General features: G+C 37.9%; 3 protein-coding genes across 3 annotated transcripts in view; 2 read left to right on the top strand and 1 right to left on the bottom strand.

Annotated features, from left to right (window-relative positions):
* On the top strand, nucleotides 1-8,828 carry LOC107589333 (serine beta-lactamase-like protein LACTB, mitochondrial). Its single transcript, XM_016277745.1, has 6 exons — nucleotides 1-450; nucleotides 1,092-1,158; nucleotides 1,379-1,569; nucleotides 2,842-3,160; nucleotides 3,403-3,568; nucleotides 8,100-8,828. Exons 1-6 carry the CDS (start codon nucleotides 106-108, stop codon nucleotides 8,617-8,619), a joined length of 1,608 nt encoding a protein of 535 aa, XP_016133231.1. The 5' UTR covers nucleotides 1-105; the 3' UTR covers nucleotides 8,620-8,828.
* Nucleotides 8,829-12,421: 3,593 nt separating this feature from the next.
* LOC107589359 (pro-neuregulin-4, membrane-bound isoform-like) lies at nucleotides 12,422-15,322 on the bottom strand. The gene is made up of 5 exons (XM_016277774.1): nucleotides 15,227-15,322; nucleotides 14,398-14,472; nucleotides 14,083-14,176; nucleotides 13,833-13,985; nucleotides 12,422-12,729 (listed from the first exon to the last, which is right to left on the bottom strand). Exons 2-5 carry the CDS (start codon nucleotides 14,405-14,407, stop codon nucleotides 12,654-12,656), a joined length of 333 nt encoding a protein of 110 aa, XP_016133260.1. The 5' UTR covers nucleotides 14,408-14,472; nucleotides 15,227-15,322; the 3' UTR covers nucleotides 12,422-12,653.
* Nucleotides 15,323-18,707: 3,385 nt separating this feature from the next.
* The window catches only part of LOC107589332 (transmembrane protein 266), an 89,370-nt gene continuing 80,098 nt past the window's right edge, over nucleotides 18,708-27,979 (top strand). The window contains exons 1-2 of the mRNA XM_016277744.1: nucleotides 18,708-19,094; nucleotides 21,299-21,413. Coding sequence (XP_016133230.1) covers nucleotides 21,400-21,413 — 14 coding nt within the window. The 5' untranslated portion in view covers nucleotides 18,708-19,094; nucleotides 21,299-21,399. The remainder of the gene's footprint in view (nucleotides 19,095-21,298; nucleotides 21,414-27,979) is intronic.

Here is a 27,979-nt window from a genome sequence, read left to right as displayed (position 1 = left end):
TGTTTGTCGCGGCTTCTGTGGAGTTCGAACTCTTTGCTGGACTCTTCCCATCAACTATTTTATCCCCCCCCCCCATATATTATTATTATAAGTGGTAAAACAGTCATGTCTCGGTTACTGTGTTTATCACGGGGTCTCATATGCACACAATGTAAGTACAGTGTTCAGAAATCCGAAGCCTTTGTGTCTGTGTTGACATCCAGAGGGAAGCTGAGAGAGCAGCTGAAGAGATTGATTTCAACGAGCAGGAGCCCTGTCACCTCCCCCTGCAGCAGCCGACACCCGCTCTTCTGGCTCCTCGGTGTCGGGACGGGGTTTGTTCTGGCTCTGGGGCTGAAATATCGTGATTCTGCGTCTGAACGCTGTGAATGTAACGTACAGAAGACACTCGAAGTCTCTAAGTACACAGCCGCTATAGAAACCAGCAGAGACCTGCTGCAGCGGATAAAGGTAACTTACACTGCGTTTAATACTTATCCTTTATTGCTTTTATGTAATTTATTTATTTTTAGCATCGTTTGTTGAGCTTATCTTATTGTCGACATGTTCTGCTGTACTTAGGTGTATATATTTGGCAAACAAGTCTATTAATATTGATTTCATTTCAACATTTGAATATTAATAATGAAATATTCGTATCTAATATTATATAAAACAAAGTACTTAGTATTTTAATATTTACATTATTATACATGTGAAAAATAAAAATGTTTATATATATATATATATATATATTCAGTTGAAGACAAAATGATTAGCCCCCCTATGAAATTTCAGTTCTTTAGTCAGATGTTTAACAGAGCAAGGGAATTTTAACACTTTATTTCTTACTGTATTTGTCATCTGGAGAAAGCCTTAATTCTTTTATTCCAGGCAAATTGAAATAAATATTTTTTTAAATGGCTAAGGTCAATATTATTAGCCCTCTTAAGAAATGATCTGTTTGATTGGCTACGGAACAAACCACTGTTGTTCAATGACTTGCCTAGTTAATCCTCGCTAAGCCTTTTATTGATTTATTTTCATTTTAAATTAACAGTTCAAAGTTTATAGTGCAGAATAGCCTACAGAGAAGTCATATTATTTTGCAGGATGAAGTAGGAGCTCCTGGGATGGTTATCGGGGTCTCAGTGGATGGCAGTCATGTTTGGTGTGAAGGTAGGAAGTCTCCCACCGCACACTGATGCTTGGTCCCATACAGGCTCTTGGGTAGTCTGCACTACTGTAGGATTTACAAAATCCATCCATGCTTAAAATGACACATTTACGTTAAGGCCACAAGTCCACATCCAAGGGGACCAGTTCTTTACTCGCTTCGAGGCCTGTGTTAGAACAGCAGCTCAGAAAGCGACCACTGGCTGTGTCTGTTGTCTCTCAGGGGCTGGCTATGCAGATCTGGAGAACAGAGTGCCTTGTGGTCCGGACACAGTGATGAGAATCGCCAGCATCAGTAAACCTCTGACCGCAGCCGCCGTCGCCAGACTCTGGGAGGACGGCAAGATAGATCTAGATGCTCCTGTCCAAAAATACGTGCCAGAGTTCCCACAGAAGCTATTTGAATCAGAGGATGTGAGTACATCCATTTAAAAAGACGTTTTTTTATTTATTTAATCAGTATAACTCATCTGATTAATGTGAATTATGCTCAACTAATTTGTTACCAATTTATTAACTAGATGAGTAAAGTTTTAAGCCTTGTCTGAAAGTTCTAAACTTTGAAAAAAATTGAAGCTTGAAGATTTTACTCGGCATTATTTAGCATTTTGCTAGCATGTTTTAACATGTTGCTAACATGATTTAGCACATTGCTAACATGTTTTAGCATGTTGCCAGCATAATTTAACACATTTCTAGCATTATTTAACACATTTTTTGCATGTTTTAGCATGCTGCCAGCATGATTTAACACATTGGTAGCATGTCTTAGCATGTTGATAGCATGATTTAAGACATTGCTAGCGTTTAACATGTTGTTGCATGATTTAGCACATTGCTAACATAATTTAACATGTTGCTAGCATGATTTAAAACATTGATAGCATGATTTAACATTTCTAGCATGTTTAACATGCTGTTTGCATGATTTAGCATGTTGCTAGCATGATTTAACATATTGATAACATGTTGCTAGCGTGAATTAGCCTAGTGGGTAGTGCGTCCCGAGTTCGAATCCCGGCGCGAGGACCTTTGCTGATCCCTCCCATGTTGTTAACATTTAACATTATTTAACACATTGATAACATGATTTAACACGTTGCTAGCATGTTTTAGCACATTGATAGCATGATTTAAGACATGGCTAGCGTTTAACATGTTGTTAGAATGTTTTCGCTTGTTGCATGATTTAGCAAATTGCTAACATAATTTAACATGCTGCTAGCATGATTTAACATGTGTTAGCATGTTGCTAACCTGAATTATCACATTGGTAGCATGTTTAACATGCTGTTTGCATGATTTAGCACGTTACTAGCCTATTGTTAACATTATTTAACACATTGTTAACATGGTTTAACATGTTGCTAGCATGTTTTAAAATGCTGCTAGAATGTTTTGCCATGTTCTTAGCATGTTGCTAGCTTGAATTAGCATGTTGATAGAATGTTTCTAGCATGATTTAGCACATTGATAACATGTTGCTAGCATGATTAGCGTATTGCTTGTTGTCCCAGCATAATTGTTAAGCTTTGTTAGCGATAAACGGCTTAAATACTCTATATGTGTTATTGTACAAAAGTTTTGACACCCTCAATGAAAGTCTATGGGAATTTTCGAATTATTTCCAACCCAACATAATTCATTCGGTTTGGCTTAGCTTTCTTCCCTCTGTCCTTAAACCAGGTCACAATAACGCCCCGGATGCTCCTGTCCCACTTGAGTGGCATCCGTCACTATGAGAAAGATGCCAAGAAAGTGCGAGAGGACAAAGAGAAAGCCAAGCGCCTTCTGAAGCCCCCGGAGAAGAAAGAGGAGAAGAGCTCAGACGAAAACAAAGAGAAGCCGAAAGCAGAGGACAGCAGCGCTAAAAGCAAAGAGGCTAAAGGAGGCCAAAGGAGGAAAAAAGAGTTCGAGCAGGAGGAGTATTACCTCAAAGACAACTTTGAGAATGTCACCCAGGCTCTGGACTTATTCAAAGACGATCCTCTGATTTTTAAACCCGGTATGCTTTCACTGCACACAACAAAGCGCTGTTATAATCTGTTGTGAGGTTTGGTTTATTTTTAGAGCATGTTGCCTTGATATCGTGATCTTTAGCTTACCACCGTTTATCTACTCTCACGTCGGTCCAAACCTGACTTGTTGTAGAACTCAAAATGAGGAGTTTAGCAGAATGTCTCTGTTGTACAGTGATGTTTCTCTGCAGTAATTTGTCCGTAACTCTGCGTTATACGACCGCCGTAGGTTCTACGTTCCTGTATTCGACACATGCATATACCCTGCTAAGCGCCGTGGTGGAGAGAGCAGCAGGTCAGCACTTCCTCGACCACATGATGAAGATGTTTCGAGAGCTGGGCATGCTGAACACCGTACCGGACGAAAACGACCCCATCATATACAACCGCTCCAGGTAAAGGAGACATTAAACATGCAATTGAAACGTTGCATTACGGGCGTCCCGAATTCGAATCCCGGCTCGAGGACCTTTCCCGATCCTGTCCCCCTCTCTCTCCCCCACTTCACTTTTTGTCTGCTCTACACAGTCCTGTTGTAAAAAAGGCAACATGTAAAAAAAATTAATCTTTAAAAAAAAAAAAAAGGAAACATACACCTCTTCTGTATTGAACATGTTTTTGAATTCTGAATTCTGATTTCAGGGGATCAAAAGTTGAAAATCTACTGATTCTGTTAAAAATTTTATAAAATATGCAATCAAGTCATGTGGACCATTGCTGTTATTAAATAAAACGATTAAAAAAGGTTTTTGGTTTTTTAAATAAAGCTGAAATAAAATGTACATATTAGATGAATAATGTAGCTTAAAGGCACAGTATGTAATTTTCGCCGCTAGAGGGCACGTATTCGAAATAAACAAATAGACAAAGGTGTAGTTTGATGATGCTGTGACTGAGTGTGGAATCATGGGAGTTGTCGTCTTCATCCCCACAGCCGATGCAATCTGACGGGACTCGGGCAGAAATCATGTTCATGGATGAGCTAATGATTTATTAATGAAGCAGCTTTTATTATGCCACAGTCGACCGCTTCCGCTCCTTCCGGTCGTGCGTATGTGGGGTAAAGCAGCGGAGCTTTTATTATGGCACAGTCGACCGCTTCCGCTCCTTCCGGTCGTGTGTATGTGGAGTAAAGCAGCGGAGCTTTTATTATGCCACAGTCGACCACTTCCGCTGCTTCCGGTCGTGCGTATGTGGGGTAAAGCAGCGGAGCTTTTATTATGGCACAGTCGACCGCTTCCGCTCCTTCCGGTCGTGTGTATGTGGAGTAAAGCAGCGGAGCTTTTATTATGCCACAGTCGACCACTTCCGCTGCTTCCGGTCGTGCGTATGTGGGGTAAAGCAGCGGAGCTTTTATTATGGCACAGTCGACCGCTTCCGCTCCTTCCGGTCGTGTGTATGTGGAGTAAAGCAGCGGAGCTTTTATTATGCCACAGTCGACCACTTCCGCTGCTTCCGGTCGTGCGTATGTGGGGTAAAGCAGCGGAGCTTTTATTATGGCACAGTCGACCGCTTCCGCTCCTTCCGGTCGTGTGTATGTGGAGTAAAGCAGCGGAGCTTTTATTATGCCACAGTCGACCACTTCCGCTGCTTCCGGTCGTGCGTATGTGGGGTAAAGCAGCGGAGCTTTTATTATGGCACAGTCGACCGCTTCCGCTCCTTCCGGTCGTGTGTATGTGGAGTAAAGCAGCGGAGCTTTTATTATGCCACAGTCGACCACTTCCGCTGCTTCCGGTCGTGCGTATGTGGGGTAAAGCAGCGGAGCTTTTATTATGGCACAGTCGACCGCTTCCGCTCCTTCCGGTCGTGTGTATGTGGAGTAAAGCAGCGGAGCTTTTATTATGCCACAGTCGACCACTTCCGCTGCTTCCGGTCGTGCGTATGTGGGGTAAAGCAGCGGAGCTTTTATTATGGCACAGTCGACCGCTTCCGCTCCTTCCGGTCGTGTGTATGTGGAGTAAAGCAGCGGAGCTTTTATTATGCCACAGTCGACCACTTCCGCTGCTTCCGGTCGTGCGTATGTGGGGTAAAGCAGCGGAGCTTTTATTATGGCACAGTCGACCGCTTCCGCTCCTTCCGGTCGTGTGTATGTGGAGTAAAGCAGCGGAGCTTTTATTATGCCACAGTCGACCACTTCCGCTGCTTCCGGTCGTGCGTATGTGGGGTAAAGCAGCGGAGCTTTTATTATGGCACAGTCGACCGCTTCCGCTCCTTCCGGTCGTGTGTATGTGGAGTAAAGCAGCGGAGCTTTTATTATGCCACAGTCGACCACTTCCGCTGCTTCCGGTCGTGCGTATGTGGGGTAAAGCAGCGGAGCTTTTATTATGGCACAGTCGACCGCTTCCGCTCCTTCCGGTCGTGTGTATGTGGAGTAAAGCAGCGGAGCTTTTATTATGCCACAGTCGACCACTTCCGCTGCTTCCGGTCGTGCGTATGTGGGGTAAAGCAGCGGAGCTTTTATTATGGCACAGTCGACCGCTTCCGCTCCTTCCGGTCGTGTGTATGTGGAGTAAAGCAGCGGAGCTTTTATTATGCCACAGTCGACCACTTCCGCTGCTTCCGGTCGTGCGTATGTGGGGTAAAGCAGCGGAGCTTTTATTATGGCACAGTCGACCGCTTCCGCTCCTTCCGGTCGTGTGTATGTGGAGTAAAGCAGCGGAGCTTTTATTATGCCACAGTCGACCACTTCCGCTGCTTCCGGTCGTGCGTATGTGGGGTAAAGCAGCGGAGCTTTTATTATGGCACAGTCGACCGCTTCCGCTCCTTCCGGTCGTGTGTATGTGGAGTAAAGCAGCGGAGCTTTTATTATGCCACAGTCGACCACTTCCGCTGCTTCCGGTCGTGCGTATGTGGGGTAAAGCAGCGGAGCTTTTATTATGGCACAGTCGACCGCTTCCGCTCCTTCCGGTCGTGTGTATGTGGAGTAAAGCAGCGGAGCTTTTATTATGCCACAGTCGACCACTTCCGCTGCTTCCGGTCGTGCGTATGTGGGGTAAAGCAGCGGAGCTTTTATTATGGCACAGTCGACCGCTTCCGCTCCTTCCGGTCGTGTGTATGTGGAGTAAAGCAGCGGAGCTTTTATTATGCCACAGTCGACCACTTCCGCTGCTTCCGGTCGTGCGTATGTGGGGTAAAGCAGCGGAGCTTTTATTATGGCACAGTCGACCGCTTCCGCTCCTTCCGGTCGTGTGTATGTGGAGTAAAGCAGCGGAGCTTTTATTATGCCACAGTCGACCACTTCCGCTGCTTCCGGTCGTGCGTATGTGGGGTAAAGCAGCGGAGCTTTTATTATGGCACAGTCGACCGCTTCCGCTCCTTCCGGTCGTGTGTATGTGGAGTAAAGCAGCGGAGCTTTTATTATGCCACAGTCGACCACTTCCGCTGCTTCCGGTCGTGCGTATGTGGGGTAAAGCAGCGGAGCTTTTATTATGGCACAGTCGACCGCTTCCGCTCCTTCCGGTCGTGTGTATGTGGAGTAAAGCAGCGGAGCTTTTATTATGCCACAGTCGACCACTTCCGCTGCTTCCGGTCGTGCGTATGTGGGGTAAAGCAGCGGAGCTTTTATTATGGCACAGTCGACCGCTTCCGCTCCTTCCGGTCGTGTGTATGTGGAGTAAAGCAGCGGAGCTTTTATTATGCCACAGTCGACCACTTCCGCTGCTTCCGGTCGTGCGTATGTGGGGTAAAGCAGCGGAGCTTTTATTATGGCACAGTCGACCGCTTCCGCTCCTTCCGGTCGTGTGTATGTGGAGTAAAGCAGCGGAGCTTTTATTATGCCACAGTCGACCACTTCCGCTGCTTCCGGTCGTGCGTATGTGGGGTAAAGCAGCGGAGCTTTTATTATGGCACAGTCGACCGCTTCCGCTCCTTCCGGTCGTGTGTATGTGGAGTAAAGCAGCGGAGCTTTTATTATGCCACAGTCGACCACTTCCGCTGCTTCCGGTCGTGCGTATGTGGGGTAAAGCAGCGGAGCTTTTATTATGGCACAGTCGACCGCTTCCGCTCCTTCCGGTCGTGTGTATGTGGAGTAAAGCAGCGGAGCTTTTATTATGCCACAGTCGACCACTTCCGCTGCTTCCGGTCGTGCGTATGTGGGGTAAAGCAGCGGAGCTTTTATTATGGCACAGTCGACCGCTTCCGCTCCTTCCGGTCGTGTGTATGTGGAGTAAAGCAGCGGAGCTTTTATTATGCCACAGTCGACCACTTCCGCTGCTTCCGGTCGTGCGTATGTGGGGTAAAGCAGCGGAGCTTTTATTATGGCACAGTCGACCGCTTCCGCTCCTTCCGGTCGTGTGTATGTGGGGTAAAGCCGCGCTGTTTTATCATACTAGATACATTTGAAAGTTCTGTTATAATGCTGCTCTGTGTAAAATAATGAACAATATTAATAGATCATTTTATAAATAATGTGAAATTGTGGTCTGATGCGGAGCAACCAACATGCAGGAAAAGAAAAACATAAAACAGGAAATGATTTCAAAGAGAATCCCTAAAGACTGTGTGTCAAGGTCGGTAAGACTCTTAAAATATCAAATATTTTGACCTTTTTTTTCTTTGGCAAGACATAATTGCCATAAATTTCAGACTGTAATGTTCTGTAAAAGTTCTGTAAAGTTCAGGCTGTAAAATGTCATCTGGTGTGACTTGCCAAAAATGTAATGATATTTATGAATTAATAATTCATTATAAATGTAAACATATATATTTTGAAATAATAAATAGTACATTCACATATTTAAGGTGTAAAGAAAATATGGTATTACTTTTTACATGGTTACACCACATGACATTTTTAGAGTTATTATCATTTTGGTTTCATATGATTACACCATGCAATTGAAACTTTTTTTTTATCTTACATGTTATCTTATTTTTAACACACTTATTTATCATTTACCTGTTTAACATCTTCCCTGTTTCCTGCAGGTTCTACCACTTCAATAAAAAGGGTCGTGTTGTGAACTGCCCCTATGTGGACAATTCATACAAATGGGCTGGAGGTGGATTTCTGTCCACTGTGGGCGACCTTCTGGTGTTCGGTAACGCTGTGCTCTACAGCTATCAGATGGCCGAACTGAAGAGCACAGACGGGCTGCTTCCTGGCTTCCTTAAACCCCACACGGCCAAAGCCATATGGGCACCGGTGGACAAAACGGAGGCGTCGTGGGACAGAAACGGACTGTACGCCCAGGGCTGGCTGGTGGTGGAGAAACAGCAGAAATATGGTCAGTGCCGCAGCCGCAGACATTACGCCTCGCACACAGGGGGCGCTGTGGGGGCCAGTAGCGTCCTGCTGGTGTTACCCAGCGAGAGCAAACACACTCCTCCACAGGGGGTGGTGGTGACCATCATCACAAACATGCAGTCAGTGGGGCTCAATACCACCGCGCTGAAGATCGCACAGGAATTCGACAAGGCCAGGGATGAAGAACGTGCATCCGCTTGATTTATAAGCACACTGCTGTGATCTTTTTGTAACCATTTTAAGAGATTTGTGGTAAACATCGGGATGCTTCTTTGTTTACAGTGCTGAGGTGTGTTCATGTCCTCAGTTTTAATTCAACATTTGTGCCAAGTGCTCATTTTGATAGCTTTTATACATATAGGAACTGTCTAATATGTTGAAGAAATAAAAATGTATTATGGAAACCTCTGTGACGGGCTTTTAATCTGATCTTTTCATTTTTCTCCTACATTTGCCATGTCATGCTCATAATACGTTGAACTCAATCTGGTGATATATCACATTTATTAAAGTGTAGTTGAGAAGCAGTGACAGCAGTTCCCTAAATCTATTTTAAACAATATACTGTAATTCTTTCATAACCTCATATTAATTTAAAGTCTTCATGTAATATCTGTGCTTAAAATGTATTTCACACCACTGGAATACTTAAGTGAATTGAATAAATTTAAAACATGACTGCAAATGTTATGCATAGTAATTACCACAAGATGGCAGTCATAATACTTTATTTAATAACTTTATTAGTAGAAAAAGCAGAGCATTTCAATTAAATTAATTACATATCAGATTTTTTATTATCTGTATTACTAATTTACCAGTAGTCAAATTTATAGTCAAAATAATTTTCATGAGGTAAACAGATGTTGGTGTGCATAAAAATAAGCAATGGATTATTTGTTTTCTTAAATATGACTTTTATTAAATTCAAATTAATTTTAGATTTTTATTATTTTATCATTATCATTTCACATCATATCGTTTTATATTATAATATAAATATATTTTTATATTTCATCATTATTAGTTTATTTTCGTTACTATTATTATTTTTATTCCTGTAGTATTTCCATTTTTGTTGTTATATTTTTATCATTGTTTTTGTTTTACTTTTTTCTTATTTTTAAATTTTTCTTAGTTATTCTGTTTTTTGTTAATTTTCTTGTTCTTTTTTATATTTTTTGTATTTTTGTTGTTATTTTTGTTATTATTTTGTCATTTTTTATATTTAGTATTATTAGTGTTGTTGTTATTTGTTGATGATGTTATTTTTGTAGTTGTTTTTATTATCATGTTTGTTGTTATTTTTGGTATTATTTAATATTATTGCTTCCTATTTTTTGCAATTATTGTTTTTTTTATTGTATTTTGTTATTATTTTTGTTGTTATCATTTTTGTCATTGTTATTATTTTTGTTATTATTTTTGTTGTTATCATGTTTGTTGTTACTATTTTTGTTGTTATTTTTTTGGTATTTCATATTGCTTCCTATTTTTGCAATTATTGTTTTTTTTATTGTATTTTTGTTACTATTATTTTTGTTGTTATTATTATTTTTGTAGTTGTTTTTATTACTTTTGTTGTTATTATCATGTTTGTTATTGTTATTTGTTATTATTTTTGTTAATTTCATATATTATTACTTCCTATTTTTGCTATTATTGTTTTTATTCTATTTTTGTTGTATTTTGTTATTATTATTTTTGTAATTGTTATTATTTTTGAAGTTGTTATTTTTGTTATTATTACTTTTTAGTTATCATATTTGTTATTTTTGTTATTTTATTGCTCCCTATTTTTGCTATTATTGTTTTTATTCTATTTTTGTTGTTGTATTTTTGTTATTAATATTTTTTGTCGGCTAGTTGTTATTCTAATTATTATTTTTGTTGTTATTATCATGTTGGTTGTTGTTATTTTTGTTTATTATTTTTTCTGCATTATTTGCTTCATTTTGTTAAAACAATGTTAATCAAATTCTCACCCTCCCTCCCGACATCATTCCCAGCTGACACACCTTTCTTTAACCCTTAAACAGGCAATGTGCACCACAACATACATACTGGAATGTCCTCTGTAGACTTTCGAGGCATGAAAAATAATTTTTTCACCCAATACTGTTATCATTATCATACTCGTACTCTTAAAAAGCCCGTAATTAAAGCTGTGACAGTTCCACACTTTGTTTTTACAGTTAATTAAGTGCATATGAACACTAATCACACTATTTAGGCCAGTGATGGGCAAACTTGGCCCTTCCAGCCCACTTTCCTGCAGAGATTTGATCCAACCCTGATATGACTCACCTGCCTGTAGCCTTCTAGTAGTCTTGAAGACAATGATTAGCTGGTTCAGGTGTGTTTGATTAGGGTTGGAGCTAACCTCTGAAGGAAACTGGCCTGGAAGGGCCAAGTTTGCCCACCCCTGATTTAGGCTGTACTATAAAAAGCATAAAATAATGTATACGCACGTGAATTTACTAACCTTATTCATCTTGCCCCGCGTCCAACTCACCACAACCAGAAAGAGGGGCTTTTGTCGGACTCGTGTTGGCAACCTGCGAGAAGCTGAACTGGACCCCATCCGACACCCACCGAGCGTTACATTACTATTGATCTTCACTGTCAGTGAGAGATATAAAGCAGCATTCCGCTATGGCAGTGTTTCTCAACCAGGGGTCCATGGACCCCTAGTGGTCCTTGACATAAGGCCAGGGGGTCTGTATAAAGTATACATTTTTGTATAAATTTTGTATATTTTGACATGACATGTTCCCATGAAAGAAAAATCCAATATAGCTGATGATATGGCCAAATACTGGATAAGTAAGCTAACTTGAATTATACTTGACTGCATTTGGTCTTCACAAAGACACAAATGATACGAGCCAATTTTGTTCTGGGGGTCCTTGAGGATGGTTCTGAATTGGACTGGGGTCTGGTACGCCAAAAGGTTGAGATTCACTGTGCTATGGTAAGAGTGCTTCACCTGGTCAAAGTCGCTGAGGGAAGTGAGGGCACCAAACCACCTGACGCCTCGGGTCAATCCCATAGATATGGTGTGGAGAGACACCATACACTCCACCCAGCATCGTCCAAGACAGCCATCCCACGAGAAGCTGAACACAGAGACCCTCTTCACCCTCTCAACTTCTTGGTCTTCTGTTGGTCTTCACAGTTGTTTAATGGTCTTCACGGTTGTTTGGTGGTCTTTACAGTTGTTTACAGCATTTAAGAGATGGAAACTCAATAAACCATTCTACTAAATTCTTTTTTTTTGTTTTTATTGAAGTTTATCTAAATATTTAAAACTTTTGACAGTCAGAATTAATAGTAAGAAGAAAACACTGGTAAAACTTTAGTTAATATTTATACATCTGCTTCATTCATCTCACTGGAATCGCATTTCATTGTGGCATACATTATGCATGAAGTGTGCTCTCTGTTGTATAATTTAGACATACAGTAGTTCATCTAGGTATTAAACATACAGAAAGCGTGCATATTGTAAACAGTCAACATACTGCAGAAATAGTAACATGCTTGCTGTATATGACGTGAACATGTTTGATTTTGAAAAGGTTTGAAATATCTTCTTTAAATATGGTCCCAATATATTTTATAAAATGATTCCAAATGATTAGGGAAATGATGTCCAGTCCGGTGGTGTGTATTAATGATTGAGCATGTTGTTGTTTTACTTACATTTAATGGTAAAACATTTCAACCGTGTGAAGTGATTCCAGTAATCAGTAGAAATAAAAAAGAAATGAGTATAAAGAGTACAAAGTTTCAGCCTAAACAAAAACAACACAGTGTAAAAATGTATGTACATGGCACGTGACCATTATATTATGAACTCTTCTATATCTAATTAAAATTCAGATCTATGCTAAGGATGCTCATTTTGAAATGTATTGCTTTCCATTGAACATCTGATATGGAAACAGTTTGCTTGTAAAGAATCGGCATCCTTTTTACATATTAAAATTAAGGTGTTTTAATTGACAGAACTATTTACAAAATCTATGAACATTAAGAAAGATATTTTGAGAGTAGCTGGCAAGTTGAGCTACCGTGCACTTGACAAATTTTCACATTGAGTCCAAGACCTCCACAGGGGGGGCGATGTTACAAGGTAAAGTTGTCATCAATCATAATGGGGTTGTCCACAACATCAAAGCCTCTTTCAAACACCAATGTCGAGTTCACATGCATCTGTTTCAAAAGTGGAGTCACACCGGCTGACTGCTTGATTTGACTCTCCAGTACTCCTCAGGCTTTGGTTGACTCCGGGCGTTTCTCTTTATTCTGGGAAAAAATAGTAAAAATAGAAAAGAGAATTTATAATTCACCAGAACTGTTGGGGGACTGTTTGGGGTTCAAAAAGATGTTAACATTTCATAAGTTGATATTAATCGATAAGTTGATAGTCTTTAAAAGAATATTCTGGGTTCAAGTTAAGCACATTCAATGGCATTTTTTTTTATCAAAGGTTAGGATTAGCCTACAAAGGAAGTCAATTGAACCAATCTTTGAAGGATCTAAAATTCTAAATGTAGGCTAACTATTTTAATATTATAAAAGCTCTTATATTGTTTACTTCTTGTGGCTTTACTTGTGAAACAGTGATTGTTTTGAAGTTCACAAACGTCCATGTTCACTTCTGTTGTAAGTGACGCTGAATCATTCATTCAACCGATTCCTTCAAAAAATGATTTAAAAAAATGTTTCATTCTGCTGTCCCTTCATTAAGAACAAAATGCGTTGGCGGAGGAAAAACAGATCAAGCAACTGGCAATATTGTGCCCAAAATATTAACATTAACTGTTTACAGAAATGTTGTATCCAGCTTACTTTGCAACACAGAAGCTATTTAATGTGAATGTGTGAGACTTCCGTTTCATTAGCTGCTCTAAGTAAACAGGCAAACTAGAAGAATAACTAAGACGTGCAGTACACGGTAAAACTAAATTTGCGCTTATGGTTAATATAATACATTTCAATGGTATGATAACAAATAGTTTGCAATATAAAGCAGCATAACCTACTGTTTTTGTACAGCTAAAATAACTGGAAGAGAATGACACCGGAAGTCTTGCACATTCAAGTTACAAATGGCCGCGTTTTTACATTAAAATAAGGTGGGAAAAAAGCGAGTATTTATAGTTAAGCAGGGCTGTGATTACCTCACAACCTCATGCCTGCTTTGCAGGAAGTAGTAATCTTGCTCTTGTGATATTACTTAATTATATCAACTTCCGGTTGTAAATGCATTACAGTAGACAGTTCTTTTTATTATCTGAGAGACGAGTTAAATTGTTTTCTGTGGTAATCCACCGCATGTCTCTTTAAAATGTTGATAAACTTGTATTGAATCTGAAACTTCATCGTCAAAAGCCCACGTGACTCACTTGCAGATGTAGAAGATGACCAAACCGAGCACCACTAGGATGAGGAGGGCAATGATGACCACTGCAGCGATCATGCCCTTCTCCTCACTGTCCCGTGAGAAACTGAACAGCTGGAACTGCTCACATCTGCTGCCCTCATAGTTGGCACTGCAGCTACAGGACAGGACAGGGGTTTCAAGCAAAGCATTTCATAGGTATGCTATAATGTAAATGGCCAAACAATAGATATTCTGTTTGTGAAGATACTTACACACATGTGGGAGTAGACACCGAGGGTATTTTAAAGCATGTTCCTCCATTCATGCAAAAGTTGGCTTCTGACCCAGTGCAAGGGTCACCGTGTTCTATAATAAGAGGAAACCCAAAGGAAACAAAAAATAAATGCATCATTTATCTAGCACACCTTTATCAGCAGAGCAATTTGTTTTTTATTTTGCATTTAATTTGCATTTGCATTTCAAGAATTCCACATTACGGAAACAACAGCAAGTGTGATTTGCATATGATACAGTATTTTATATTCTTTAAGATTTTCCCCTGTTTTTTTTTTAGCTGTTTGTATTACCTGCCATCATGGGAAATACTAAATGGATCTTCTCGTAATGGAAATTTCAGCTGACAGCATTCACTTGATGATCACCTGAGAATAAAATAAATGTTGTCAGGTTAGCTTACATTTGTCCAGAAAGATTACAATATGTTTTGATAAGTTGTTTATTGGTTGCTTTCAACATTCATACAGAATAAATATGCAATATGTATGCATCATTATTAAAATCTTTATTAATCTGTCAATATATATGTGTGTATACATGTGTATATAAGTATTTTTATATTAACTGTTAAATTATAGTATATATTCAAATTTACTGTAATTATGTTATCACGTTAAAAATAATATCATATATATTTCAAACACTCAGTTGACTGTATTGGCTCTGCAATATAAAGACATTTTATTTAATGAAAAATGTGAGAATTATTTTATATCTCAATTGTGACATGTGACAGCAATGATATTAAATGGAAAGCATGCTTCCCAGATTCTTTTTCTCGTGAAAAAGATCCTATTCTCACATGTCTCTTTAGAGTTTCAGACGAGATCTCAACAGGATCTCGAGCTGGGCTCAGATTTGCCAAGACACTAAAATCTAGTCAAATGTTATAGGTTTTCAATCCAAAATCAAATATTTGACATCAAAATCCACATTAACTTTATAGCTCTGTACTCAAACTATATGTCTCATTCATGTCTATTTAGATTTCTTCTTTTAGGAGAAACATCTGAGACCAAGTTGATATTTAAATGAAACATTACTAAGAATTCCATTCAGTCTTTAAATTTTTTTCCCCCCAAAAAGCATAATTCATAAATTGCCTGTCTCAGGACTCACCTGTTTACCGTTTTTGCGCTTGACTTCATGCACTTTTCGAAGGCTTGAGTTTTTGAAAGTTTGCTGAGATATACGAAATCCTAGTGGCATGCTGTGTTTCAGGGAAATGGCAGTGAAGGCTTACCGTGCAGGTAAAAGCCAGTGCAGGTGAGTCACCTCGTCTTCCTCAAATAACTTCTGAGCTAAACGTCACCGTGTGGTTCAGAGTCACATAAGCGCGGTGGGCAGATCCCTTTGAGCTCAGAAATGTTGTGATTGCTGTTTGTCCACATTTGTGAATGGAACGATTCTCATCATGCGTCGGTAGAACATGATGACAGGAATTACCTGCCATTGCATCACAAACTTCCAACAAAAAAAGACTTTCTGTAACGAAGAAAGCTGCTCAAAAAAGTGAATCACCATATTTATTCCATCTTTTTGGATTTTCTTGTTTATTTTGAGCAGATTCAAACATTTAAGATTGGGTCATGACGGGTTTTTGCATTGTAGACTTTAGGTTTCTTCAGATATGTATTACTAGAAACTGTGGGGGGTGGTACTGTTATTTTAAGTGCATTAAGAGCAGGTGTGGTTCTCAGTGAGACTGCTTTGCTCTCTCTTGTGTGTAGGCCGGCTGGGTTTGGTGTCAGACTCAGGTATGCCAGATATGCTAATGGGGAAGTTCTGTGTGCGTCTCAGGCATGCATGGAATCATGGGAACTTTGCAGACTTTAATCGCTTGTTTACATTCCTCGTTTAAAGGGCACATGAAGGACAAAAGGCAACATCATGTTGAGTCACCGAAAAACCGTTAGAATGAGATAGTTTTGAGGTTTCGGTGCCCCAAGGCCAAATAACCACAACTTTAAATAATGAAAAAGAACAGAAATATGTTTACATTGAAAAAGATAAATTTTATGATCGTTTTATTTGTCATATTCCACAAAATCCTTAAAAAAAACAGCTGTGGTTTAAAAAAAATATTTTAAGTAAAAAAAATACATTAAAGCAAATATAGCTTTCAAAATGTTGGAATCAGTACGAATTTTGTCTTGAAAGAATTTTTTTGTTTAGTCAAGACACATTAAATTGATCACACTGTAAATGATAATAACAGTATAATGTTACGATTTCTATTTCAAGTCAATTCTGTTCTTTTTAAACTTTCTATTCATCAAAGAATCCTGAAAATAAAATGTATCATGGTTTCCTCAAAAATGATATGCAGCACAACTGTTTTCAACATTGATAATAATAAGAAATATTTCTTGAGCAGCAAATCAGCATATTAGAATGATTTCTGAAGGATCGTGTGACAAATTATATGTTAATATATATGAAAATATATATAAACTTTTGCATTTAAATTATATTTTGCAATAATACTATTTTATCAATTGAGCAATTGTCTTTTTTCAAAAAACAAAAAAAATGTTACCACTCCAAACTTTTGAACAGTATGTTCACTTAATAAATCTGTCAATTTAATATGTAAAACAAAATATTAAGTTAAAAAACATTTTTCAGAATTGCATAATCTAAAAATGTGTTATCAAAATATTTTTTCCGAATTACATAATTTAAAAAACTTATCACACCAGTAATATGATTCATACCCGAAAAAAATGATAACCTAAAAATGGTAAAACCTAAGTAAACTCAGTCAACCTAATACATTAATTTATAACAACAAAACCATATTGTATGGGTTACTTTAAGTAGCTCTTTACAGGAACGATTGCAAGTCACCACTTTAATGATGGAAACTTTACAGTGTATAGTGTAAGGTAAGTATTATAGTTGAATGATGTACATTGGTATGAAAGCATTATGCACAGTACTGTGATGGTTTGATTATATTACTATTATAAGATAGAATCATAATGGGATGTACAGTCGTACCCTTACGAAAAAGAAGTTTATTCAAGTGTGCTATTAGTATACTTCTTTTAAACTAAAAAATAGGAAGGTATACTTTTAGTCTACTTTTTATGTACTTCTCAGAAATGGGCTTTCTGTACTTCTCAGAAATATACTTAAAATGACATTTAAGTATACTTGACTTATACTTAGAAAAAGTCTAAATACATTTGAGCTATACTTGTGTTCCTAGAATCCGTGTTTTCATTGTTATACTGTAGGGGGCGTGGGGGCGTGTAGAGGCTGTAGGGGACGTGTTTTCATTGTTATACTGTACTAACACATCTTCTGTACAGAATTTCCAAAAAACACAAGTGAAGAAGAAACCGAAACAACAGATGCTTCCACATGTATTCTAACACGATCATCAGACATAAAACAGCATCAAAACTGTGTAACATTATGGAATAAAATGTCGACCAATGAAGAGGTAATAATAACGGTCAAGCTTTGGGGTGTTGATCGACTTTATCAACGTTTTGATTATCATTCTGAATCCAATTCATAGTCTTTTTTCAGCTTTTTGTTCAAAATGTTGTTTATTTCTTTATTTTTTTATTTATGAAACTTATCCACATTCAAGTGTTTAAAAAAAGAATGCATGAAGCTAAAATAAAATGTTTTTGTTTACAAGCAGATACCCTGTTCTTTTGATGTTTTGTATGTTCAGATATTCATGTAACAAAATATATACAAATTAATACCTAAATAGGGACATAGTAGTATACTTAAAGTATGAAGTAAAGTTCCCTTAAAGAAAACGTGCGAGTATACTTGCAGTATAAAACTACTAAACTAGTAGTTTACTGAGACTATACTTCAAAGTGTACTAAAATGCTACTACAAGTATTTAATTAGTAAACTATCAGTATTAATATAAGTTCACTTTTAGTATAGTTGCAGTACAAGCTAAAAACGTTGTAAACTGGTTGTGTACTTAAAGTTTACTACTGTTATACTTAAAAGTATACTTTTATATACTAGAAAGTGGGCCAATTTAGTCCCAAGGAGTATTGAAATAGTACACTTACAAGTATACTACTAGTACACTGATATTTGTATACTTACTACATAAAGTATACTTAAAATATACTTGAACTTTACTTAAGTATACTTACTAAAATAAACTTGAAGTATACTACTTTTTGGTAAGGGCTAATATGATAGTCTTATCTGAAAGTCTGAAGCAGCCAAGACCTTTGTTTTGTTTCTTTTTTCCTCGGTCTCCATCTCTCTCTCACACACACATCCCCGATCGATGTTTGAAACGCATTCCTCACATCTCAATGTCACCTGTGCCATCTCCATATGCTCAGTCATGACAGCTCCTGACGTTATGCACATGACTGATGCGTGTTTGCAGCACGCAGTATTAATTGTGAGGGAATGAGACGCGCGTAACGCGTGAGAATATTCGCACCTCAGCGGGGTGTCTAAGGTGTTTTGAGGGATGCGAGGTTATCCCGAAGAACATTTGCCATCTCTCGGACAGAAAACCAATAGAAAAGCGTTTTCTCTACGTAATGAATCCCCCCTCCTCCTCCCCTCCTCCTCCTCCTCCTCCTCCGACATAACGGAGCGATGCTGGCGTTCATACTTCAATCGAATCGCGTCTAATCGAATCGCGGCTTCGGCACGATGGAGACGGAGTCCCTGGCGTGATTTGAAGGGGGAAGCCCTCAGCACAACACGATAGATACACAATGCACTCCTCCTGTCGCGAATACGATGCCTTTCTCTGGACGTCTGGACTCATAATATCACCTCGCTGAGCGATGATGCTCGTGTTACGGCTCGCATTTGCTCATCGTCCGCTTTATTCGCGAAAGAAGCAGCAGAACGGATGCTTGACCACTGCGAAACTGCCTTCACGCTTTAAGCCTCTTCTGATTATCGGCAAGGGACACGTTATCATAACCACAAGGGCCAGAGAGACACGATTAAAGTTTCAACGATGTAAATCGAGGTAGGTTAGCCCTTGGAGACGTGCATTTCATCACTGCTTCTTCTCGCTTGCATTCCACCAATTATTGGCTTAATCGGTGTTTGCTGTTATTTTGGTAATTGCATCACTAAATCACGAGCTGTCATGGTGCTGACATGCTTTAATCAGAAGGCACCACTTCATCCAATAGCTCCTCTAGGCCTGGGAAAGACATATGTCTTCCATTTTCACATGTAATAGTCGATATTACAGTGCGCATCTGAGTTTTGGTCATTCCTGACGAGTAAGAGAATCTGGTTGTAAGTGGCTTGGAGAAGAGCGTCACAATGACACGAAATGGTTCCATCGCCATGTATTTTGGCTTTCATGTTGCCTGAATGTGTTCCGTCTGAATAAGTTCCCCGCTAAACTTCTGATAGTGGCATCTACGAACTAGGTCCATTGTTGGTCTTTGGGCACGTGGTCAACACACCAGCTCCAAATGAGCCCTGATGTGATACGTGCCTGATTCAAATCAGTTCAATGAGCCAATGATTCGTTCGTTAGATTTATCGGTTTCAATCTGGAAGACGTGGACACATCACGCACTGAAGGTTGAGAAACGCTCGCATTTAAGAGTAACCTATTACTACATGATTTGAAGACAGCAGAGGAGGAGCTGAGATGAGCTTGGCTGGGAGTAAAATATGTTGTTTTACATATAGGCGTAAATAGTATGATCCAATTGTGTTTTCAAAAACGTAACACAAAAGTTGGATCAGTCGATGGATCGCCTTGCTTGATGAGGTAACCATCAAGCACCAGCGTTGGGTCGCTCTCGGACGGTAAAAAATAATGATAATTTCAGGCAGTTAACCACTACTAGTGAAAATGCATAGACTTTTGACTTTGTGAACTTCCTGTGATTAACTGCTGATAATTTAAATTAAATTTGTTATCAAATTTAATATTGACATAGTCTATACATAATCATCTGTTAAGCATTAAATTGAATAATGTTTCTTAACACTAGTAAGAAAAGACACTGCCTGCGTTTTTTGTGTTTTTTTTTTACCTTTTATTACTTTTTCATTTACATGAGTGGCAAACAGCACCTTTCTTATAAACAAAAATGTTAAAACGAACCCTCACGTCTTTCCCTTTCTCCTGTACCTTGTCCCACTTCCATCTATTCAGACTTCCTGTCTCACTGACCTGTGTACGACTGACAGAGGAGGAGTTGGGGATGGAGGAGGGTAATTAGCTATTGAGCAATGCGAAAACTGCTGATACTACTGCGGGACCTTATATATGAATACTTAGATAGGTGTCGTATTCCCATAGGTTGATGGGGATCAGTTGAGAGTCAGCTGATGCGAGCTTGAGTAACGTGACCTGCCAGAACTAACGCTACGCTTGATTTTTACCTTATTCTAACAATCGACTGCAAGCTCGCATTCAGATCCTACCTCCATCCATCCTACAACCTAGTCTTGATAATCTGTTACACTCGAATGTAGGTCACAATACGGAAGAAAAGATCTGTCACTACTTCGGTTTCATTGTGACTTTCATACCTCACAGAAGGGGCAAGATTAGCAACTTAAATATCATCTTTCGTACATATCATATGATTTAAAAAAACATAGATTATAGCGCACAATTGCTACTGGCTGCTTTTTTAATAGGTTATTGTTATTTTTGGAGCCTGACAGTGTTTGTCACTATGGGCTGTTGAAAAGATTCTTCAAAATATCTAAAAAGAAATTCTCAGGGAAGAAAAAATAATTTTCTATAATCATGATTTTCATGTTGGCATAAACTACTCCTTTACACCCTCTAAATGGAGATTTGTTTCCTCTCCAGGTTTATACCAATACATCTTGTTCAGATTTCAAATATTCTGTTAAATGGAGTATGTAGCATTGCTGAATCGTAGCAGTTTCTTCACTTTATTTAAGTCACAGGTCACTGGTAAAACTGTGAAGTTAAGCGAGTATTCGATTTCATAACAGATCCAATATCTCCCTTCAATGATTTTATTGCATAAGCGACAATTTCATCGCTCCACAAGGATAACTGTGTCACAACTGAACTAGATGTTCATGCGTTCATAAACACATGGTGGTGAATTTAAATTTTAGCACGCACACACACACAGTAGTTGCCAATAAATCTTCATATTAATTAGTACTTTATATTAAACTGTGTTTAAAAAGAGTATTTTTATCTGGTTTTCTTCTCAGGTCTGGTATGAGTGAAGTCGCCTCCGTCTAGCACAAACTAGAGCTCACATTTGAGAGAGTCGAAAGACGACGTCCGTTCAGCGTTTGCTGCGCACCACACCATGAGCCAGCCACAGTGAGTGTGCAAGCTACATCCTACCTGCTTTATACTGACGTGGAGTGGAGTGTGAGAACACTGCTGTGTGTATCGTGCACAAGAGAGAGTGTTAAATTGTGTTTGTGTGTGTGTTTACTCTACACTAATTATACATTAAGCAATGTATTTAGACATTACTGTCCCCTTTATTTCGTTTGAATACTTTTTGGAGTGAAGATTTGTTTGTGTTACATTTGTCCGAGAGGTTTTTGGTTTATCTCATTTTTTAGATTGTGTTATTCGAACATGAATTATACAATGATTTGTCAACAAGTCTGGTCCTACCAAAAATAGGTCACAAATTCACTATTAATAAATAGGTACGACTATATATTGTGGTTACTGCTGTATATATCATATCATAATATGGCGATTTAATATGTATCATAATCATAAATATACTAATCAAAAATAGATGCACTGCTGTTCAGAATTTTGTGGTCAGTAAGATTTTTTAAATGTTTTTTTTTATTCTCTTATGCTTCCCAAGGCATTTATTTGATTAAAAAGACAGTAAAAACATGTTAAATAGTATTACAATTTAAATGAACTGTTTTCTATTGTAATATATTTTAAAGTGGAATTTATTTCTCTGATGCAAAGCTGAATTTTCAGCATCATTACTCCAGTCTTCAGTGTCACATGATCCTTCAAAAATCTAAATATGCTGCTCGAGATAACATACTATCCATGTTAAAAACATAATATTTTTGTGGAAACTATGATGCATTTTTTCAGGATTCTTTGATGAATAGAAAAAAGCAGCATTTATTTGAAATGGTAAGACTTGGAAAAATTCAAGTCTGATCAATTTAATGCATCCTTGCCAAATCATTATTAAAGAAGTATTGCTGAAGTATTAATTTCTTTAAAAAACAAACAAAAAAAACACTGTAGCTAATCCAAGCGATGATAGTAGTAGACGTAGAGGAGTGGGATGACTTTTTTTCCTTTATAAGGTAGCCTAATTTTAAATTTTTACAATATTTTTGTAATGTATTCATTATCACGGGCTGTAAAAAAACAAGTAGGCCTATACTAATACTAAGAGTAGATTCGAATAGCCAATATTTTAGTAGGCTATAAATATGTGGCTATGTTACAGCTTCCCTTTGAAGCTCTTGTGTTTTTATCCTTTTCCATCTGTCCAATCCTATTCTGCTCACAGGTGATTGGAGATGAGTTTTGTTCCTGCTTTGTTGCAGTTTGCTGATTTTTGTAAAATGACTTATGTTTTTGCTTTTCAGATAAAAGGCTAGTTTCAGTTTAATATGTTGCAGGCTCATTTATTGGTAATAAATAATTTATAAATAATATTGATGATAATAAATTATCAAAAAATATTGGGATTGTTTTGGGCTTGTTTTTGAAGCTGCGGTTGCTTATTTGTCTCGCGAGAGTTGGCAAGAGTGATTAGGACTGGGAAGTATTTAACAATAATAAAGCAAAAAATGACATCACCTACAGATACACATTAAGGGCCCTATCATACATGTGGCGCAAGGCGTGGTGGAAGTGTTTTTGCTAGTTTCAGCCCGACGCAGTTCTCATTTTCCTGTCCTGCACCGCGTTGTAGGCCCATGGGCGTGCTGGTCTAAAAAAAGAGGTGTGTTCAGGCGCATTGTTGGCACATTGCTATTTTGAGGAACTGAAAATAGACTGCGCTTTTAAAGGGGATGGGAGATGAGACTCTGATTGGTTTATTGCACGTTACACCCAAAAAACACCCATTACTCATTAGGAGAATAGGAACAACCCGTTTAGACCATGCGCCAGGGCGCGCCGACCATTTTCCCATCGTTAAACTAGCAAAAGTGGATTCGGACATACCCTGAGTGCACCTGCGCCGTGCGCTTTAGACCATGCACTTAGATCGTTAAAATAGGGCCCTAAGACATCTTTCTTGACAAGGTCAGTCAAGGCATATTAATTTTCTTAATTGACTCGTCGTCTTCAGCAGCTAAAGCCACAGCGCATCTCACTCGAGATCCATGTGTTTGCTCTGCAGCAGGAGGAGTGTGATATCGTAATTTATAGCCACACACTGTTCTGCAGTCAGGCGCTCAGCATGTCCTCAGACTCATGTGGAGAATGTGAGATCCTATTTGCCCTTTCCACATCCTTCCAGCCCACAACTGTTCCGGGATAAGCAGCACAGATGCTGACTTGGCCTTCTTAGGTGAAGTCTTCATGATGCAACTTTTGCATTACATTCTCTCTAGCTCAGCATCAGGCCACCTTACCCAATTTAATTTTGAAAATTACAGGCCTCTCTCATCTTTTTAAGTGGGAGAACTTGCACAATTGGTGGCTGACTAAATACTTTTTTGCCCCACTGTATATATCTATTCTGTATATTGCATTATCATGTGGCTGGTGTTGATCACTAAGTCTCTGAAATGCTAAGATCATTGTGGACTTCAAACGTGGATTTGTGAAAATTATGCAGTACAATATAGTGAACAAGGAAAATGTCATTCATATTCATAGGTATTTGTATGTAAAATGCATACATACATTTTTGTTCATTCGAATAGGCACTGAAACTATAATAGCAGCCTGTTGTCTGTGTCTAAAATGTAAACTTGTACTTACAACAGAGACATATAGATGTTTATGAAACTTTTGATGTACATGATATTGCATAGAACTTGACCGCATCTAAAATGTAAACCCTTTTACAAATGCATAACTTTAGCGATGTACAAATGTTTACAAATCCTTTAATGTTCATGATGTTGATAACCGCACGATAGCATCATATCAAATGTGCCTAAACCGTAAACACTTTCATGTATGTACAACTTTACAGTCATGCAATAGTCGTACAATAGCATAATTTCTTTCACGTCTAAAATGTAAACCTTTTTATGTACAGCTTTTCAAACAAACAAATGTTTACAAATCGATTGACAAGGATGTTTCTGATTAAGCATTGTGTCAACAGTGATTAAAACAGAAACCCTTTTATTTACAACTTTACAAAAACAATTTACAAATCCTTTTATATTTATTGTGTATTATGTTCATGATATTTTTGCTAAAACCATTTACAAATGCATACATTTAAATGTTTAAAAATCCTTTAATGTACAATAGCAAAGCATTGACAGCACCTAAAACGTAAACACTTTTGTGTATGTATAACTTTAGGGATTTACAAATATTTGCAAATGATTTAATGTTGATGTTGTCAAACTTCATGGTATTTACAGAGCCTAAAATGTAAACTCTTTCATGTACAATTTTAAAGAAAGCACAAATGGTTTTATGTTGGTGAACTTCTAATTGACATATCTAAAATATAAACCCTTTAATGTACAGCTTTTCAAACATACAAATGCTTACAAATCCTTTGACGAGGATGTCAAAACAGTGCTTAAAACAGAAACCCTTTTCATGTAAATGTAAAAATAATTTACAAATCCTTTTATGTTTATTGTGTATTATGTTCACTTTACAAATCATTTGTTGTAGATGGACATGAAACGGCATTGCATTGCCTTTTATATCTGTAAAACTTTACAGAAATACATGTTTACAAATACTTTGATGTTGACATAGTTGATCAATGTTCACAGCGCCTAAAATGTAAACACTTTCGTGCCCTGACTTAAACCCAATTGAGCATCTCTGGAGAGACCTAAAAATGGCTGTCCACCAACGTTTACTATCCAACCTGACAGAACTGGAGAGGCTCTGCAAGGAGGAATGGCAGAGGATCCTCAAATCCAGGTGTGAAAAACTTGTTGCCTCTTTCCCAAAAAGACTCATGGCTGTATTCGATCAAAAGGGTGCTTCTACTAAATACTGAGCAAAGGGTCTGAATACTTAGGACCATGTGATATTTCAGTTTTTCTTTTTTAATAAATCTGCAAAAATGTCAACAATTCTGTGTTTTTCTGTCAATATGGGGTGCTGTGTGTACATTAATGAGGAAAAAAATTAACTTAAATGATTTTAGCAAATGGCTGCAATATAGGGGGTCTGAATACTTTCCGTACCCACTGTATATCTTAAGAGATGTACAAATGTTTATAAATCATTTGATGTTGTTGGCAAACACCATCATATTTAGAGCCTAAAATGTAAACCCTTTGAGTTGTAAAACCAACTTTAAAGATGCGCAAATGTTTACAAATCATTTCATGTTGATAAACATAAAGTGTCGTTGTATCAACACATCTAAAACATAAACCCTGTTGTTTATGTACAACTTTACAAACATACAAATGTTTACAAATCCTTTGATGTGGATGTTGTTGATAAGCATGCAATAGCATTGTGTCAACAGTGCTTAAAACATAAACTCTTTTATGTACAACTTTACAAAAATAATTTACAAATGCTTTGCTGTTTATTGTGTATTATGTTCATGATATTGTCACCAAACGTACCGTATCAACCTGTGGACAACATTTAAAGCATAAAACCATTTACATATGCACAAATTTAAATGTTTAAAAATACATTCATGTACAAAAGCATTGTATCAACAGCACATAAAACATAAACCCTTTTATGTACAACTTTACAGAAACATTTGCAAAGGTTTATGTTGATAAATGTACAATAGCATTGTATCACAGCATTTAAAACTTAAGCCCGCTGTACCAATGCTTCCAAATCCTTTAATGTTCATGATGTTGACATGTCTGTGCAAATTATAAAAAATGTATGTGTGCTTGAAACACGGTTTACATACAAATACCTTTGAATACCAATGAGATAACGTTGATTGAATGGTCTGTACTTCTATTCCTCACAGCCTGGTTTCTGTTTGTGTCAAATTAAATACGGTGAAGGAATATTAATCAAGAATCAGCTCTGAAGTACAACCAATACTAGCACCGGTGTCAGTTTGTATATTGTATTATGAAGAAGTGCTCGGTGTGTGGCCCTCACAGTAAGCTCCTGTATTCTGATGGCAGTGGTTTCGGTGTCCAGGGAGAGAAGGAGAGGGAGGTTTGGGAGGTTGGTAGTGAATGCAGAGTGGATTACTTCAGCTGCCGTCTTTGTTCATCAGAGCTGCACTTGTGTACTGTGCATTCAGAGAGAGTCTGAGACACGGGAGTAAGCAGCAGAGAATAACATGATACATTTGACTCAATTATACACCTCAGGATAGATTGCAAGTATACCGCAAAATTCCTTATATTAAATCAAACCAAAACCGCCATGTGGATAATATTTACATGTGCAGCGTGTATTGCTGATCTTGTGTTGTGAGAAATAGATGTACAAATGCTTAAAGCAAGGAAAGTCAACAACGCCAGGATCTAAGGATGGTTATTTCACAGCTGATTGATCAAGAGCATCAATACAGAAAACTTTTTTAGAATCTGCATGACGAAAGTCTTTTTCTTCACTGTTTTGACATATTTTTTAAGATAAAGCTGGGATAAGAGAAGGGGGAGGGATATTCTTATGTTATATAGCATTTGATTGGTCAAAAAAAAAAATATATATATATATATATTGTTGTTGTTTTTTTGGGGTACACTGAGCCCTAAAAACTAACCAATATGCACTAAAACCTGCAAAATTACAAAAGTCTGACACTTACAAATTTTGTTAAAATAACTGCACAAACATTCCACAAAAGTCCTTATTTTTATTCTGATAGATTAAAGAAATAATATTTGGTTGATATACACTACCAGTCAAAAGTTTTTGAACTGTAAGATTTTTTATGTTTTTTTAAAGTCTCTTCTGCTCACCAAGCCTGCATTTATTTGAACCAAAGTACAGTAAAAATGTTTAAATATTTTTACTATATAAAATAAATGTTTTCTATTTGAATATATTTTTCAAAATGTAATTTATTCCTGTGATTTCAAAGCTGAATTTTTAGCGTCATTACTCCACTCACATGATCCTTTAGAAATCATTCTAATATTCTGATTGGCTGCTCAAAAAACATTTATTATTATTATTATTATGTTGAAAACAGCGGAGTAGAATTTTTTCAGGTTTATATGATGAACAGAAAGTTCAGAAGTACAGCATTTATCTGAAATAGAAATCTTTTGTGACATTATAAATGATCTTTATCATCGCTTTTGATCAATTTAAAGCATTCTTCAAGGTCAAGGTCAATTTTATTATCCCCAGAGGGCAATTTGTTTCACAGCCAGCAGTAAACCATATACAATCAACAAACAAACACCACAACACACAAAAAAAACATGACTTCCATTAATAATATACATAGAATTATTTGTAATTTAAAAAACCGATGGCAGCTGGTATAAAATCTAAATTTTAAAATCTATTGGTCCTACATAAAGGCAAATAATATCTGCGAGTAGAAGGAAGCAACTTGAAAACATTCTGCAAGGGATGGCTGTTCTGCCATGGCCTCCTGAACTGTCTGCTCCACCATGGCTCCCCGAGCTCCCTGTTCTGCCATGGCCTCCTGAACTGTCTGCTCCACCATGGCTCCCCGAGCTCCCTGTTCTGCCATGGCCTCCTGAACTGTCTGCTCCACCATGGCTCCCCGAGCTCCCTGTTCTGCCATGGCCTCCTGAACTGTCTGCTCCACC

This window comes from Sinocyclocheilus grahami, unplaced genomic scaffold (assembly GCF_001515645.1).
Source record: "Sinocyclocheilus grahami isolate Dianchi unplaced genomic scaffold, SAMN03320097.WGS_v1.1 scaffold115.1, whole genome shotgun sequence".
Taxonomy (NCBI): domain Eukaryota; kingdom Metazoa; phylum Chordata; class Actinopteri; order Cypriniformes; family Cyprinidae; genus Sinocyclocheilus; species Sinocyclocheilus grahami.
Note: the sequence above shows the minus strand (reverse complement) of the source record. Positions and strands in the feature narration are given on the sequence as shown.

What these genes read in the sequence shown, in the direction of transcription:
- LOC107589359 (XM_016277774.1), bottom strand. An exon ending in GTGTCTACTCCCACATGTGT is followed by an intron (nt 13,986 to 14,082) that starts GTAAGTATCTTC and finishes CCTGTCCTGTAG; the next exon opens with CTGCAGTGCCAACTATGAGG. An exon ending in GTCATCTTCTACATCTGCAA is followed by an intron (nt 12,730 to 13,832) that starts GTGAGTCACGTG and finishes ATTTTTTCCCAG; the next exon opens with AATAAAGAGAAACGCCCGGA.
- LOC107589333 (XM_016277745.1), top strand. Translation starts at nt 106, where the DNA reads ATGTCTCGGTTACTGTGTTTATCACGGGGTCTCATATGCACACAATGT. An exon ending in ACCTGCTGCAGCGGATAAAG is followed by an intron (nt 451 to 1,091) that starts GTAACTTACACT and finishes ATTATTTTGCAG; the next exon opens with GATGAAGTAGGAGCTCCTGG. An exon ending in ATCATATACAACCGCTCCAG is followed by an intron (nt 3,569 to 8,099) that starts GTAAAGGAGACA and finishes TGTTTCCTGCAG; the next exon opens with GTTCTACCACTTCAATAAAA.